Raw genomic sequence first — 16716 nt, forward strand, 5'->3', positions numbered from 1 at the left:
TTAGAAAAGATCCTGCTTCATGCATTGGGGAAAAACCAAAATAAAACTCGGGAATAATTAAATAGAGAGATCCCCAAAAATTATGAAGTAATATCAAAGGGTATAACAAAATCGACAAGAGATTTATATGTATTCTTTTGATGAGAAAGAAAATAAATAAATAAAATTTACCGTCATATCTTTCAGCTTGCTCAGCGAGTCTCGCCAAGTAAACTTGCTGCTCTCTTTCCTTCTCCATCGCTTCTCTCTCTCTTTCCTTTCTCCCTGTTTGAGGCTTTGCTTTTTAGCTTTTGCGGTTTCGGAGAGCCGGGGTAAGGAAGGTAACTGCCTTTAAGGAATGCCGTACTTTGTCTCTGACCGTTGGATGCGGTTCGCTGGGGAGGGTGAATCGACGGTCCAAAATGACTTTTAGGAGATGCGGGTGGGGACTTTGAAAGGGGAAAAAAGACCTTTGGAAAGTTGAAATGTTTGGTGCGGGTGAGGGTGGAATCCCAGCGGTGCATGTGAGGGATTCAGGAGAAGTTTTAGCCGTCGGATTGGCGATATTTGATCCCATGGGAGAAGTGATGTTGACGGGGACCACGACTGATGGTGATCCCGTGGGGCCCACACTCGTTTTTCTGATGACTTTGTCAGGTTTTTGGACACGGTTCTTTACACAAAATTTAATTGTTTTCCATTTTTACCGAAAAAGTGTAAAAATAAAATAAAATTCTATTACTTTAATTTTCATCATATTTTTATCCAGTTTTATTTGTTAAATTACACTTGTACTGTAATTAATTGGCAGAGTCAGAGGGCAGTGGCGTTGATCAAAGCGGAGGTGCCAAAACATATAGTCAGCTTTTCCCGCCACAGCATCTTCACTCTCTCCTCAAATTTTCTCACCAACCAAACAACGGATAACTTAGGGATTGTTTCCCTCTCCAAAACCCACCTGAGCATTTCGCGTCTCTCTCTCTTCTCCCCATCACTGAGGTTAGCCTTACGCCGCTTTCGTTTTCGATGTAAGATGGCAAATTCCGGTGACGATTTCTCTCAATTCGATATCTCAAAAGAGGTACTTTTTTGTTTCAAAATTTTATTATATCTTTCGAATTTACTTATTCAATCTGTCCAACAGTTTTTTTTTTTGTAATATTTTGGTAGGAAAAAGACAAGCTAGTCGCGGAAGTAATTCGTTACATACTGTTTAAAACACACCAGAACTCAGGGTGTGCAATTAAAAGGGAAGAGCTTTCTCAATTGGTTACTAAAAACTATCGTCACCGTGCCCTTCCTGCTTTTGTTATTAACGAGGCTAAAGACAAACTCTCCACCATTTTCGGTTATGAATTGAGGGAACTTCAAAGATCTCGTCCTTCTTCGACAACCCATGCGCGATTATCTCAACAGAGTAACATTTTATTGCCCCAGCCTTTTTTTTTTGGTTGAAATTTCACAATTCATTTTAATATGCTCTAAATATAATATCAATGATATATATTGTTTTTCAGGTGGGACTGATGCTAAATCCTATGTTATCATGAGCCAGTTACCAGCTGAGGTGTATAGGAAATATGTTGAGGATGTGAATACATCTCACTTGACTGGTTTTACTTTCGTTGTGATTAGTATTGTGCACCTTGCTGGAGGCAAAATCGCAGAAGGTGGTGCATATTATTGTTCTAACTATAAACTTTTGAGATTTTGGGCATTAACCTTTATAAAACCAACATGTCAGGATGTATGGGATAGTGGGAATCTGCCTTTTTGTTTATTTTATATATTTATCGATCATTTACTTAACAGGCTTTCTTGTTTTACATCAGTCAAGTTAATTTATTTAGCTGGAGTGTAATGTCGCATGTTTACTGCTAGTAGATGTTCTTAACATTGGTTTCTTGATGAACTATGGCGTAAATTTCTTCTTTTTTGGTTTCTTGTTTTAATAAAAAAAACCACTTTGCTTGTGCAGAAAATCTTTGGCATCATTTGAAGCGAATGGGATTGCATGAAACTGATGAAAACCATCCAGTCCTTGGGAATGTTAAGCAGGTAGTTGAGACACTTGTCCAGCAAAGGTAAGTGTGTACCTGAAAACAAGGACTCTGTGGTTTATAATGCTTTTACCCCAACAGCCAATTGATTTGGACATTATACATATCGTTGTTCCTGTATTCTTCTTGTAGATATCTGCAGAAAGACAAGGTTACTGGCCCTGAAGGCAATGCTTTGTTTTATGAGCTTGCTGAGAGAGCTCTTGATGGACCAGTTAGTGAGAGAATTAAGCAATACATATCACAGGTATTGACTAGAAATTGCTGTCTGGTGTTTATTGTTGATGCGTTCATCTTTATGGATATAATTTTTTGCATAGAAGTTCTTTTTAAATGGTTTTACACTTCTTGATTAGGCACTACTTTTCTCTTTAATAACTTCAATTTTCTCATGGAAATTTGGTTTGGTCAATTTACATGAATACTGCTGCTGAGTGAGCTTTTCCTTTCAGTTGGTAATTGTATTTGTGCATGCCATATGTATTGACAAAATATATTTAATGTTCAATTGTTGTTGCTTATATGTGTGAGTATTTTCTCTTGAAGAGAGTGCAATTTGCAAAAAATACAGCTGCAAGAAACTTTCTCCTTACCATTAATAATTTGTGTTCAAGTATGGGCATGTTTGCATTCATGTGCATGTTACAGATATTGATTAGAAATGATAGATTCAATTGTTGTTTTCATTTTTGTGGCTATTTTTTCTTTGATTTGGGGCAAGTTGGATGCATTAATTGGTATACTGCTAGTAGGCTCTTCATTGAGAATAGACAAACCTGCATATATTTATTTTTCCCATCTGTGGACCTTCAATTGTAGCAAATCCTTTATTTTTTGGCAGAGTAAGATTTAGGGAAATATAGCTATCTGTACACAACATGGATACCAATCAGTTCCCCTAGACTCCTTATCCTGCCATCCCTTTTCCATCACAGGACATATCTGCTGACCTTAATGGTGCCAGAAGATAGAACATGGAAATCTAAGTGACACCTCTTTTGGAACCATGAACTTTCTATAATGCATTTTCATGATTATTTGACTTTGTTATGTGTTATTTGCAAACACCAGTTGTTTGCACTATAATGATTGTTGGTACTGACCTGTGGGGAAGTCTTTGCTTGGCAGATTGTGAAGAAAGATATTGCCACCATGGATACATAAAGCCTTAATGCTAGCTATTCCTAAGCAAATGGAGGTATATGTTCAATGGCCGACTCATCATTGAGTGAAGCTCAGTTACTCATATTGGATGTTATTTTCGTGCAGAAGGTGTGGGAGCCTTTCAAGGTGCTGATGCTTTGGTGTGGTTTTGTTCATTGTTAGCCAGGCATGCTCCTGTCATTTATGTAACACTGGGCCGGGGTTTTTAAAGTTTCTGGCTTCTTTATCTGGCCAACAGTTGATACTGCGAATACTGATTCATTTTGGTTATGCATCTATCTGTGCTGTCTCATAGTCATAGCCCTTAATCTCATTTTGATAAAATTAACTGTACCCAGTGAAACATTAATACAACACATCCGTAAGTGTGTAAAACTTACTACTGATACCATAGTGTTTATCTTCTTTATCCGTAGCAGGATTTTTGAATCATTTTAATGCCTGTAAGCACGTAAAAGTGAACCTTTGCATTTGGTCAAACTCTGCAACTGAATAAAATGGTTAATGGAGATGGTCCAATGGTAGCCTAATATGTTATTATCTTCAACAGATCATTTCCAAGTTCTAAACAACCACCGCTAATCCCAAATTCCCGAGGTCCCAGGTGGATATAAAAGAGAGTGGCAGCATGAATTTCAGCATTTCCTTTGATCCAGTCCAGATGATCAGCTAACAAGATTGCGCAGCTTCAACACGAATTGAAGGACCACTTGTGTTTAACAAGACGTTGTAAACATGCTTTAATAGAGCCCAATGGCTTATGTAGATGATGGCGACATCAATACATTGCATTTCTTAGTTGTAACGTATTCACAAGTTGCAGTTTTGCCACTCATGGGCAAAGATGTATTCTAAATCATATTAACAAATGAAAATTAACTAGTACAGTATCAAGATACAATAGCATAATTCAAATTAAACACGGAACATTGGTGTAGAGAAAAATCTGTAACAAAAAAGGCTCCTGCCACGAAGAGATTGCAGCCAAGCTTTCAACAGTAAACATATACCTATTCCACACCAGCTAATGAGTTAGCGACATCCACTCATTGGCACAGCACGACTTGTGTTGGCATCACCGATTGAAACAGTAGCAAGGGATTTAGAGGCCCATGATCTAGCATTCATTGCGCCTCGCAAATTGCTTCTCTTACAAGGTTCCTTCAGGGAGTTAAACAACTGAATTGCTCGCTTCAGATAGGCCAAAGAATGTTCCAACAAACTCCCCAACTTCATATTTCGCATGAGCCTTCTCCAAGTGAACTGAGCAAATACAAGCAAAGTTGGATACAATAGGTAAAGCAATCTAAGAAGCACAAAAGTGGTAGCCAGAGCCAAATAGGTCTCTTGTCGAAGTAAATTCTCTGGAGACCTTGCCCATGAGAATGGGCAGCTTTCCTGCTCAGTGCTATTATGCTTCTCATGATTTGACAAGCGCCCAATTTTGTCCAATGATGTTTTATCCAGAGATTTGTTCTTAATACCTACAACCAGGTAATATATACATTAGAAAATTAAACAAAGCCAATAAGAATAACAAAGCAGGAAAAACAGATATCATTATAAATAAATAGCAAAGCAAAGAAGTTAGCACAATTCACATAGCCTGCTGATGTTTCATATTACACCACCACAATTTATTTTCACTCTCTCTATCTTACATGAACTGCCATAACAACTCATATTAATTTGGGGGGACGGTTGCATTTTGGGTTGGGAAAAAAGGGGGAAGGGGGATGTAAATCCATTAAAGCCAATGCAAAGAACAAAAAACAACTTCAAGTTGTCTTTGGGCTTTGGTACATAGGATCAAGGATAGTACAAGTAATAGGACAATACAAAATTGATGATTTGATGGTCCTAACTCATCTTTCCTTTTTTTTATTTATTTTCATTTTGCATCATCTATACAATCTTATGCAGAGCAGTAGGCTATCCCACATGGAATGAGATGGGAACATTTTTGTCCTACATTACATACACCAAAAGTAAGACATACTGGAGACAGTTTACTGTTCAATACTATCGTATCACTCTTATCCCATCAAATACACAATCTTATGCAGTAAACAGAACCACATGCATGCTTGATTGAGCACCAACAGAAAGCAAAATGAACATGAAATAAAATATAAAGAAAGAATGAAGAATGAAAAACTACATACAAAAGTATGCCATTAGTCAAAACATACAGATGAATCATCTCAATTTTCAAACTATTAAATAAACCAGCTCAACATACTATAGAATGAAATAGTCACAATTCAAAAGCTGCAGAAAAAGGCCTTACCAGTGACATCACTATAGAATGCACCTAGAGATTCAAAAGAGCGGTTTCCATGATAACGCACACGCATTGTAGAATTTAAAAGGAAAAGTGTAGGAAACCCATGAACTCCATACTTCGAGAGTATGCTGAAGTAAACAACACCACCACTCATTAGTTTAACAAGATATAAATACTCATAGCATGCAAATACCAAATGACAGATACTCATTTGCAAACCTTGGCCTGACAGTTGATTCTTTGATAGCAAAATGGGGGATGGAAGGATATAAAGAAGAAAGAATAGAGAAGCTCGGTCTAAAAGACCTAGAAAAGGGGCACCAAGATGCATAGAAAAGCACTGCTACATATTCATGACTATTCTTGTGAACCATGTTAAGCGCCTTTTGCAATGAAACCTCATCTCCCTTCACAGCAACAAAAAGTAAGCATCATTAAAAATTTATATAAACAAAAAACATAATCAGAATTTGATGCAATCCTCCCATGGACTGATTTCAGACCCAACGCAATAAAAATTATAGAAAACATAAATAAATAAATAAAACCTTAATGAAAATTAAAGGTAGGCATATCTCCATTTCCACCAGGATCATTCATACCAATCTTGAGAACTTATGTAGCCAATTTATATCAAGATAGCAGAATTTTTGAACTAATAAAATAAACAGTTAATGATGATATTTATCAGCTCATAATAATAGGGTAATTATACAAGCTTGAAAAAATTATGCTTATACCTTTCTAAAGCAAAGTTTACTCTTACAAGCAGCTAAAAAAATACCCTAAAAATCCAGTCCTCATTTCTTGATAGCATATTTACCATCTCATAACTAAAAAAAAATTTTTTTTTTAAAAAGCATTTTAACTAATAATTCTCTATACCTAGTTCAAATTAGAACAATAGAGCATCGAATCAGCCAATAAAAAAAGTATTTTCACCAAAAATAAATAAACAAATTTGAAGGGAAAAATAAAAAGGTAAGAGAAAAAAATCTGAACGTACCTCGGTAAGACCAACGAAATCGACAGATTCACTAAACTCAGAATTAATGGGACAGTAGGAGTCTCGAAAGTCAAAGATCGTGTCGTAAACGGAGTGCTTGTGACATAACGGAACCCTAACGGGAACGGAGACGGCGCACGCTATCCTCCCCCACAAAACCAACATTAGGATCCCCGTTTGCCATGCCTTCGTACCCATCAACGACCGACAACGGATCGCCGATTCACACAATATTACACGAAAAGCGACTCGACAATAATTTTTTTTAAAATAAAACCCTAAACAGGGATTTCTGAAAATGAAACGGCGAAGGAGAAAATAGGGAGGAAAAGCGATTGCATTTTATCAGAGAAGATAAGCTATAACGGATTTTTTTTTTTTTGGCTTTTATTTAATTTAATTTTGGGAATTTAATTTGGGAGGACAAAAGTTTGTCTGAAAGGGTTGAGAGCAAGAGCAGGTTTTTGGCCAGAGATCAAATAAATTCTATGTGTATTTTTATTGATAAAAATCATAATAATATGTAGCGAATAAAAAAAAAGTATTTTGTTTTATAATATAATATTTATATATAATTAGAAAAACTGGTGTTTGGAAAACACGAGGAAAAGGGTGGAAAGGAAAGAGAGAGGAGAAGATGATGTTACCTGATATCACAATCACGAAGTTGCGCCACGACGCTTCTTTCTTTTAGTTTTTTTTTATATATTTTTTTTTATTTTTCGGATTTGATTTTTTATTTTTTAAAAAAATTATTTTTGTTCTGACGGGCCCTTTTAACGTTTTTGTCTTTATTCGCTTGACTTTGGCCACTACCGTTATCCATCTTTCTTTAGGGGTTTTTTCCCCTAAAGAAAACCCGCATTCAGTTTTTCTTCGAGTCGAATTGCGAAGAAAACCCGTCTTTCATAACCTCCGCCGCAGCACCCCACCCCTTTTATTTTCTTTTTCTTTTATCTTTCTTAAAATTTAAATTCTCCTTGACGCATATGGCATACCAAAAACAATAATTGGTTTTCTTTTTTAAGTAAAGAGTCAAAACTATTGGCCGTTACTAAGAGACACAAGTAACCCGTCAGACATCTTATTAAGGAACAGAAAGCAATAGCAATGCTTTAAAAAAGTTTACCTCTAGATTTTCTTTACAACTTTGATTTTCATGACTCGTGATGTTAGCTTTGCTCCTACAACAAACATCAACTACAGTCTGAACTTTTAAAAGTGTCGAGGTCGTGCAAATATCTAAAAGCAGATTACATGTTACAAACGGATCCTGATATCTTTAACATATCTTTCTTTTTCTTCTCTTGAATTGCTAAGACTATGAAAGGCTACCTGATATCAAATACAACACCATAAAGTTTTTTGACAACTACTCTTACAAGAAATGATCAAAGCAAATCCAGACACCGGGGGGGGGAGTGTGGTTAGCTCACTGATGCTAACCCAGGCCAGTAGGGTAGACTTTAACACAACAAAAGGTAGTAAAAGAGGAGAAATTGGGAGGGGAGGCAACTTGTGTTATATATACAAATGTGCCAGGGCCCCAAGCAGCACAATCGTCAAAAAATAATTGCTGCAACAAACATTTTAAAAGTGCAAAAGTAAAACAGAAGAAGGTTATGCTTTCCGGTTACTGCCCAAATCAGTGAAAAAATTTTCTCTCGATTCTTTCTTGAGCTGGAGATAAAGAAACCACACAAGATCCTCAAATGTCAAATGTCAACAGAACTGATGAAGAAATCATTTGCACCAAGGGGAAAAGAGGCAAAACAAAGAGTCATACCAGAACTACAAACTCTGCCTCATGGAAGGACACCTAAGGATAATTTGAGGAACCCTTCAGCAGACTGGTTTCAGCTGGTTTCATGATCCTTCCATCTGGTTTCAGCTGCTGTCTACAAAAAATTCAGAAGCCATTAGCACACGTATATTATTGTTAATGTCTACCATCTTTATGGAGTGTTGTCCATTTTCTTTCATTAGGGTTTAGGAGTGTCAAGGTTGAGAGGGAAGGCAAAAGATTAGTAAATGCAGATAAAAAGAAGCAAGCAATAAAAAGAGGCTTCTTCATTTCATTTTCAATGCTCTCATTCAAATAAGAAAGAGAAGTGTATAGACCCATGAAGTCATGCACATACAGAAAAGCTCAGAACCAAATTCCAAAAAATTGAACTTGTCCATAAGATCAAAAACTGACTTGACCACATCCAGGCAGAAAATAGTTTCATTCCTGCAGAAATGTATATGCCTTTTTATGCATAAATCCAACTATTTCAGTTTATTTTTGTTTGTTGAAAGAAAAGGGCCACAGCACAAGATAATGTCAGATCTAGAATTCTTAAATGCTCCATGTAACAGCCAAGTAGCTTCACAAAATTATACAGGACAATACAATAAACTCTTCCTGATCTTTTAATCAATTTTTTGGGCACAGCAGTTTGTGTCAAGTTTGGGCATGTCCATATCTTTAAAATTATATTGTTCACTGCACAGTAGCACAGCCCAAGCTTCAAAAACCTTCAACTAGATCAAATCCCATTGAAAGATGGTGAGAACTCTTGTTCCCTTGCAACATTTAAAGGGAGGATAAAGGAACAGCTCAGGCATTATTAAATGTATAAGAATAGAAATGCAAAAAAGGAAAGGAAGTTCAAAAACGATATTGCAAAATCTTAGGCTAATGTATGTAGCAAAGTTTATCATTTCCATTGACCATATTGGGTTAAATACTAAGTCGGAAGCAACTTGGACTATATTACCTTGAGTTGGGAACCATATCAAATGGTTCAAACAGTTGCTATGTCCACTAGAATATAGGAAAAAATGCAAAGTGATTACAAAAGCTTGGCATATATCCAGCAAAGAATAGTCTTGTTTGGATGCAGAAATTACCTAAATCACAGACATTAGCCATTACACTGGCAAGAAGCAATCCCTCGTTACGCTGGTGTGTTCGTAGACGCACTATTCTACAGAAAATCACGATTCCTAGAGAATCTTGCCCGACAGCTGGCACATATAACAGCCACTGAGTTTCTCTGTGCCTCAATGTCAACAGCCTCATGATAAAACTCATTTCCACACCAGGAACACAAGGTAGTGACCTGATGTCGGCCAGCTACCTTAGGCAACAGTGGTAAAGCTTCCTTCCCAAGCCAAATAGAGGAATCAAACGTTAAAGCCATCTCCGAATCATATGATGGTACCTTGGAATCTCCTGAACGAGAGCTTGTTTGAGCGGTTAAAATATTATATTCCATACGTTCTATGCTATCTGATCTCAGCCCTTCAAAACCTGATACACTGCTGCACTTTCCACTAATGTTGAACATTTCACTTTCACCCTGTCCATTACAATGAAATTGTAAGCCAAACTAACACCAATTCTTTTTCAGCATTTATTTATTCATTTATTTAAAAGATAAACTTAGTGGTGACAGTACAATCAGCTATCCCTTTGGTTTCTATGGGGATGTCTACCATCAGGAATGACTTTTATATCATATTATTTTGCCAAGTAAAATAAGGGTTTCACGCTTTTCTGTATTATATCATAGCTTATAACAGTGATCCTGTCTGTACCTTATGTGACATCACATCAAATGTTGAGTAATAACCAGATGATTGCAACAATTGAGATGAAGTATCAGCCAAACCACTCAGCAGGTCACTTCCTTCATCACTTTTCCATGTGAGTCCGGTCATGGAATTCTCAGCACGTCGAGCATGATTGCCAAAACCAATCATTATTTCATTATTCCTTGCATTCTCAAAATCCTGTAACCTGGACCTATCATGAGCTGTGCCTGCATGAATCATACTCAAATTATTTGCAACCTGTGTTTGCTCGCTACCAGATAGACAGAATAAATCCTCAAAAGCACCTTTATTTTGCTTTGGTTCATGAAGACTGCCACTGCCAATACATGGTACATTATTTTTACCAGCAAATTTCTCCCAATTCTCAGAAAAGAGGGGGGAAGAACTTTCCTGCCCAGTGCCTGTCAGAGCAAATGCGCCTAGTCTGCCATGTGCATTGCCAATCAAGGAACTTTCCACTTTGTGTTTGGGCTCCTCTATTGTAATGAAAGAAACTTTATTCATACTAGTTTCATTGCTACTGTTTTGCTGATTAGCAGACTGTTCATGTAAACTGCTCTCAGACCCTTTAACCTGTTTACACTCCTCCACTGTGCAGGTAAATGTTTTCTTATATGAAGATGGACCAAATAGAAAATCTCTAGTCTTTGCTTGCCTGACACTAGCCAGAATGTTCATATCCAATCCAGTGTCATGGCTGCCAGCTTGAATTAATCCACTAGACTTTTGGACTTCGTCAAATTCAGACACCTCAACTGTCCGGCTAGGGACCTTAAATGCATTATTATCAGAAGGAAAGATTTGCTCCCCTCCATGTAAAGTAAGCAAGGCACTTTCACTGTCCTGTGAGGTTTTCTTTATGCAGTGATTGCTTTGAAAACCAATAGTAGAGTCCTTTTTCACAGATTCACTGACCACAATAGATTCGGGATCATCTAATGTGCCAGTAAAGCCAAGAAACAAATTATTGTTGATGACACATGATTTATCATCTTTAGATGAAGTTAAACCACATCCAGAACCTCCTTCTTGTGCAGAATCTATTGTAACAGAAGCCCCTTTCACATAATCTACAAGATTACCTCTTTGTTCGTTGCTGGATAGGGTGAGCAAACAACTTTCAGAGCAATTTTGTTGCTCGGCATCAATTGTGACACTATCTGGCCCTGTGCAAGTATTGGCACAATTAGCTTTTGGATCATCCCCTACAGCTTTCTCCTCACAATCAGGTTCCATCCCTTTCAGAAAGCTAGCAAAATGTCTATATTCAAGATTTTCATCACAAAACATATTTCCCTCAGCATTTGGAGCAAGCAAACTGAAGTTTGAAGCCATCTCTCTCTTCTTCTCCTCCATTGAGTGAAGGGCCAATCGAACATCTGCTTTATCTGAAGATTGAGATATCCCACTACTCTCAGCAGTAAAAAAGACTTTTTCAGAACCCAAACAAACATTAAGTTCAACAGCAGCAGTATCAGTGACCTCCCCTTTATTATTAGTTATGATACAAAACTTATTTTGTCTATCACAGGTTTTGTCAGCTAATGTTTTCTCATTCCTGTTAACCTTGATATCCTGTTCATGAAACAAAAAATTGCATTCGTAACCGTGTTTATCAGTATACGTTTCGACTAGAGCATTTTCTTTAGCTCCACTACAAGGAAAACCAGGTCTTCTCTCATTATTGCTAGGGGAATTGAAAGGCTGAATGTTGTTTTGCATTGTTAATACTCCAACTGAACCTTCGACTTTCTTCATATTGTTCATCATGTGGACACCAAGATGGCTACTGTAGCAACTCCTTTCTTCAAACAGTTCATAACAAAACTGGCACTCATATTGTCCATTTTTAATTATCACCTCCTCATTCGTTGAGGTACCATGTCCAGAACTCTTTACTGTACCTTGGTGAGATGATAACAGGTGGCATATAAAATCATCTTGCTGATTAAAAGTCAAGGTGCATTTGTGGCATTTTATTGTTTCAGCTCTCTGGACCTCCCTTGGACTCCCCATTCTTAGTGATGGAGCTCCCCTCTCATGTTCAGAAGATGTACATGTAATTGGAAACTGTGAACAGCATTTAACATTCTCATCATTGATGAGCATAATAAAGATGGAGATGAAGTGTAAATGATCAATACAAACAAGATCAGTAACTTACATTTTCAGATGTTGGTTTGACACCTGAACCAATGCCATGGCCAGTGTGACTTGAAGTTGACTGGCTTGAATCTTTAAGTTCACCATCAGAGAGCAAGTATGAAGAAACCTCCTTGCAGGACACAAACTGTTGCCCATTAGGGCTGGATAGTACCAATTAAGGGAGTAAGAACGAAACAACCAACAAAGTAAAAGAAATATGCAAAATAAACATTAAAAGAAATAACTTTTTTAAAATCCCACCTCCCTTTGGTCTCTATCTCTTTGCTTTTCTTTCATTTATTTATTTATTTTGTTTAGGATGGGGGGCAACTGAGCTTAAAGAAATGTAGCAATTTGGAAAAAATTTCAAAAAATTAAACATGTCATAAACTAACTGCTAAACTATAAATAGAGACAAACTTACAGACAATGAACATTTGAATATTAGTAACACTTAAAAATATCATAGACATAATCCAGTTATCTGAAAGAACATATATATCCAACAACTAGAGCCCAACTTATATTCCTTACCTTTTTGGTTAATAAATTTCCAAGTGCTCAAGCATCTCTCTTACCTGATTTTGGACTAATTTAACAGCTCATTAATGTAAAACAAAAACCAGTAGGCAAATATATGATACTCTATACACACAAGAGCATTAGATTAAAATTCTCATAAAAAAACTATGTAAAACTAATCCCAAAAAATGATAAAACAATGACATTTCAGAGCAGACTCTAGATTATTCTCTATAAGAGGAACAAGTGAAAGGAAAAGAAAAAGTTTGAGAGAACCAAAGTGTGCTTAGACATGCCAATGATCATAACATCTAGAGTCTAAACATCAGCGACAGGCATTCTATGACAGATGCAGAACTATATATTATTCAAAAAAATTTAAACAGCATTGGTATTAGATCTACACATTAGCATTAACAAGAACATTAAAATGGAAAATGGAAAAACCTTATATATCGGCTACAAGCTAACCAAACATGGGCGGCTCTCTTCTTTACAAAGAGCATAAGTTTCCACCCTTGAGGGAGCACATTCCCAAAACCAGCCGCGTCAACAATCCTCTTCTTCTGGCTTTTACTCGCCCACTCCCCCTCTAAACCCCCCATAAACGCCAATAATTCCGCCTCTGTTCCTATTGCCTCCGTCCTCCTCCTCAACTCCTCTTCAATTCCCAAAATCGCCTCCACATTTCCCAATGCTACCCTCTCAATTTCACTCTCAACTTTCTTTTCCTCGCTCACAATCACTCTGTTTTGAGACTCCTCCCTACGCGGCCGCCCTCTCTTCCTCTTCCTTTCACCACAACTGCTAATATCACCGGCATTCACCGACGGGCTTACCCTATCAAAGGCTGCCGTTTCTTTATGCTCCTCAATTACTAAATTCATGCTCTCAATCAGCAAATTATCTTTTTCGTCCTTCCTCGGCCGCCCTCGCTTCCTTTTACTTCCGCTACAACTAACAATGCCGACCGGGATATTCTGCAAAACCGAATTCCCGTTGTCCTTCCCGTTTTCGTATTCGATTTGAACCGGCACAAGATCCTTATTGTCATCCGGTTCGTCTTCGTTGGTGTTAAAAGTTAGAGAATCATCGATGTTGAAAAGTGATTTTAGCAGAGAGAGGATGTTCGAGCTTTCTTCGTCAAGAGGTTCGGGGTTTAGGCGTTGAGATAGAGAAGTGAAGGGTTTGGAGGAAGGAGAGGAATGGTGGGGGTGGAGTAGGTGGTTGCGCGGGGCAGCAAGACGGAGGCGGGAGAAGGTTTGTTTGCGGCTGCCGGCTGACTCGTTGAAAACGGAGCGGTCAATTTTGGGAGTGAAGAGTTCGGTGTCGGCATTGGAAGGAGAAGGAGAGGAGGAACACAAAGAAAGGGAAAGGAGTTCGGGTTGGGAGATGAGGCGGAGGTCAACGACTGGAATAGATTCGAGATGCAGGTGGTGGTGATGGCGGTGGTCGACGGTGGCGGAGGCCATGAAAGACAGAGAGAGACAATGGGGGACAAGACGGAAGAATTTTGGATGTAAATGATCCGGAGAAACGGAGAAAACAAAGGATTGTGATTTGGAAACGGGGACTTGATTTGGGTACCCAAGCATGGCCACGTTGATTAAGGAAACAAACGGGCTGGCCCGGATCTAATTTCGTTTACATCTAAAATTCTGGGCCCAATTCTGGCCCTGCTATAAATTGTGCTGGGTTTAAATTAATCACTCGAATCTCGCACTGGATGCTTAGAATTGTTACCCAAATCTATTTAGTTTAGGCTTATTGATGGGCTCTTAGCTTAAACTTAAGTGCGAGTCCATTTTCAAGTGACACAGATTCCCAATTTGTTCTTGTATGCACATTAATTGAAGAGAAACGAATGGAAGATTTTTATGCTAAATTTGTATAATGAAAATTCATCACCAGATTACATTAATAAAACCCACAAGCTTAAATCGTTGAAATATTGCAAAACTTATCAAAACGTAAATATTTATACTTTTTATAAGTTTCTGGAGTGATTTGATTCATATCTTACCAATAGGAAAATACGGCAATCAATACTCTCTATCCTTTCTACATACAAAAATAAAATAGACTGAAAACTTTTCTTTTCTTTGGTCATGTAACCTACCTTGTCAATGATTTTAAGACGGGAGATTTTTAACATAAATTTCCATTTTAGGCAGTACGAAATTGTCAATCATGGAAAGTGTTATAATATGGCAAAGCAAATATCTGTAAAGCAACCTCTTACAGGCAAAATCCTATCATTATCCAATTGCTTTGCTCGGCTTTCTGACTGTTTTGGCACTCTCTGGCTCTTGGTGATCCGAAGAGATACACCAGATGCTTGAAAATAACAAAATAATGTACCAATTGGCGACATAAGAATCTAATTAACAGCTATTGGTTGGCTTTTGGTGCAAGGCGACAGGGTCATCCTTCATGTCATAATCAATCAACTGCAACGGCTATGACCGCACCTTTTTTTCACCTTAAGTTTGGTTTGCGTATGTCACGACCCCTCCCTGGGTCATGACGGGCACGAGAATCCGACGGCAGTAACTCGCCGAGCCCACAGAAGCTTCAACCACCTGTTAAATAGCGTTTCAGTATGGCTTGTGCTATGCTCACCGGCGGGTAACAAATGGTTAACATAACAAACAAATTAGATTTTCAGCCATGTCGGTAAGTGTAGCCACAGCTTTAATTGTTCCTAAGGAATTGAAGTCCTGAGAAAGACCATCCAGGGGAGTTATGAGAAATATTTAAGTTAATACAAATTAAATTTTTTTTTCTTTAGCAAATTCAGTTGAAAGCCTGGAGTATCAAGATGAATACCTAAATCAAGAATTTATGGAAGCTCTACCTTCTAAACAAACTCAATACTATGATGAAGAATCAAGAATTATAATAAAATATAAAAAATTTACGTCCACAAAACCACAAGTATCATAATTATCAATTATTTCTCAAATGAAAAAGATAACATAAACACACATAACCAGAAAAAATTTCATTATCCATCAACCATAACTCATAAATCCACATATTCTTCAATTCCAATATCAAAATTAAGATAAGACTTTAGGAATCATGTCAAATTTTAAGAGAAAATAATACCATATTCATACTTAAAAAAGATAAGTTGCATAAACTTAGAATCCATAATTCTTAATTAAACATAACCATCCAAAATATTAAATATCAACAAAAAACTTCATTCATTGAACGATTAAAAAAGTATAGCAAAAATATTTGTTACATAAATTTTAAAACTTAATTTTAAAAAAACTTACAAAAACGGAGGATCAAAAATTTTAAAAAATCATTTAGCATTTCATAATGGAAAATAGCTAAAGATGGAAAAGAACAGGTAAGGAAGTTAAACAAATAAGATGGAAAAGAAACGGAAAACATAAAAATGACTTAGAACTCTCAAAAATATGAGTTGAGTTGAAAATACCATAAAAATAATTGAATTAAACAAATGGCTTAAAATACCCTCTAAATAAAAGCATATTTACAATCAAAGGCAACATAGATCTTGAAAATAGTAAGAACACCGACAAAATTATGAAAAAATCTCTGACCTGGTGAGCTAACAAATTTTGCTTGAAAGCAGCTCCTGGCATGGACCAGTTGCTCTGGCAGGCCAAGATTGACCTGATGAAGACCCATGTGAAATGAAAATAAATACAGCCACTTCAGTTATACGCTACGCGTTGTGCAACTGATAGATACAGATGACGCCCAATTGAAGTACTTAGGAGATAGTTTTAATATAGAGTTATAGATTATCCATAAAAGGGCACTCAATCAATCTTGGAAAAACATTTCGCATCCATCTTTCGGATTTGAACACAAGATATTTGCATTAGGCACAACCATTTGCTATAACATCTGTCGTACACTCATTCTTGGCATAAACAAAGGCTACATTATGTTTGCCAGGTCATAGC

The 16716-nt window shown here is 37.1% G+C and overlaps 4 protein-coding genes across 10 annotated transcripts in view; 1 reads left to right on the forward strand and 3 right to left on the reverse strand.

Annotated features, from left to right (window-relative positions):
• The window catches only part of GRF11 (general regulatory factor 11), a 2697-nt gene extending 2351 nt beyond the window's left edge, over positions 1 to 346 (reverse strand). Inside the window, exon 1 of the mRNA XM_021429563.2 lies at positions 172 to 346. Coding sequence (XP_021285238.1) covers positions 172 to 238 — 67 coding nt within the window. The 5' untranslated portion in view covers positions 239 to 346. The remainder of the gene's footprint in view (positions 1 to 171) is intronic.
• Positions 347 to 483: 137 nt separating this feature from the next.
• On the forward strand, positions 484 to 3859 carry LOC110417297 (melanoma-associated antigen G1-like protein). 3 transcript variants are annotated; one of them, XM_021429565.2, is made up of 8 exons: positions 484 to 636; positions 791 to 1060; positions 1150 to 1396; positions 1497 to 1649; positions 1958 to 2063; positions 2172 to 2286; positions 3168 to 3237; positions 3309 to 3859. In XM_021429565.2, the coding sequence occupies exons 2-7, from the start codon at positions 1013 to 1015 to the stop codon at positions 3201 to 3203; spliced, it is 705 nt and encodes a 234-aa protein (XP_021285240.1). In that variant the 5' UTR covers positions 484 to 636; positions 791 to 1012; the 3' UTR covers positions 3204 to 3237; positions 3309 to 3859. The 3 variants fall into 3 exon arrangements, with proteins under 3 accessions (XP_021285240.1, XP_021285239.1, XP_089639799.1); XM_021429564.2 differs by having other exon boundaries at positions 3168 to 3859; XM_089783673.1 differs by lacking the exons at positions 2172 to 2286; positions 3168 to 3237; positions 3309 to 3859 and having other exon boundaries at positions 1958 to 2067.
• A 135-nt stretch (positions 3860 to 3994) lies between these two features.
• Positions 3995 to 6695, reverse strand: APRL4 (APR-like 4). The gene is made up of 4 exons (XM_021429562.2): positions 6497 to 6695; positions 5710 to 5897; positions 5494 to 5618; positions 3995 to 4687 (listed from the first exon to the last, which is right to left on the reverse strand). The coding sequence occupies exons 1-4, from the start codon at positions 6692 to 6694 to the stop codon at positions 4236 to 4238; spliced, it is 963 nt and encodes a 320-aa protein (XP_021285237.1). The 5' UTR covers position 6695; the 3' UTR covers positions 3995 to 4235.
• On the reverse strand, positions 6587 to 14322 carry MBD8 (methyl-CPG-binding domain 8). Of its 5 annotated transcripts, none has more exons than XM_021429557.2 (6): positions 13214 to 14322; positions 12264 to 12405; positions 10384 to 12169; positions 10082 to 10305; positions 9392 to 9843; positions 6587 to 8394 (listed from the first exon to the last, which is right to left on the reverse strand). In XM_021429557.2, exons 1-5 carry the CDS (start codon positions 14236 to 14238, stop codon positions 9469 to 9471), a joined length of 3552 nt encoding a protein of 1183 aa, XP_021285232.1. In that variant the 5' UTR covers positions 14239 to 14322; the 3' UTR covers positions 6587 to 8394; positions 9392 to 9468. The 5 variants fall into 5 exon arrangements, with proteins under 5 accessions (XP_021285232.1, XP_021285231.1, XP_021285229.1 ...); XM_021429556.2 differs by having other exon boundaries at positions 6587 to 8176; positions 8283 to 8390; positions 10082 to 12169; XM_021429554.2 differs by having other exon boundaries at positions 6587 to 8176; positions 8283 to 8394; positions 10082 to 12169.
• Between the last annotated feature and the right edge of the window lie 2394 nt (positions 14323 to 16716).

The sequence above is a fragment of the Theobroma umbraticum genome, unplaced genomic scaffold (genome assembly GCF_002168275.2).
Source record: "Theobroma umbraticum cultivar Fairchild unplaced genomic scaffold, ASM216827v3 scaffold_51.0, whole genome shotgun sequence".
Taxonomy (NCBI): domain Eukaryota; kingdom Viridiplantae; phylum Streptophyta; class Magnoliopsida; order Malvales; family Malvaceae; genus Theobroma; species Theobroma umbraticum.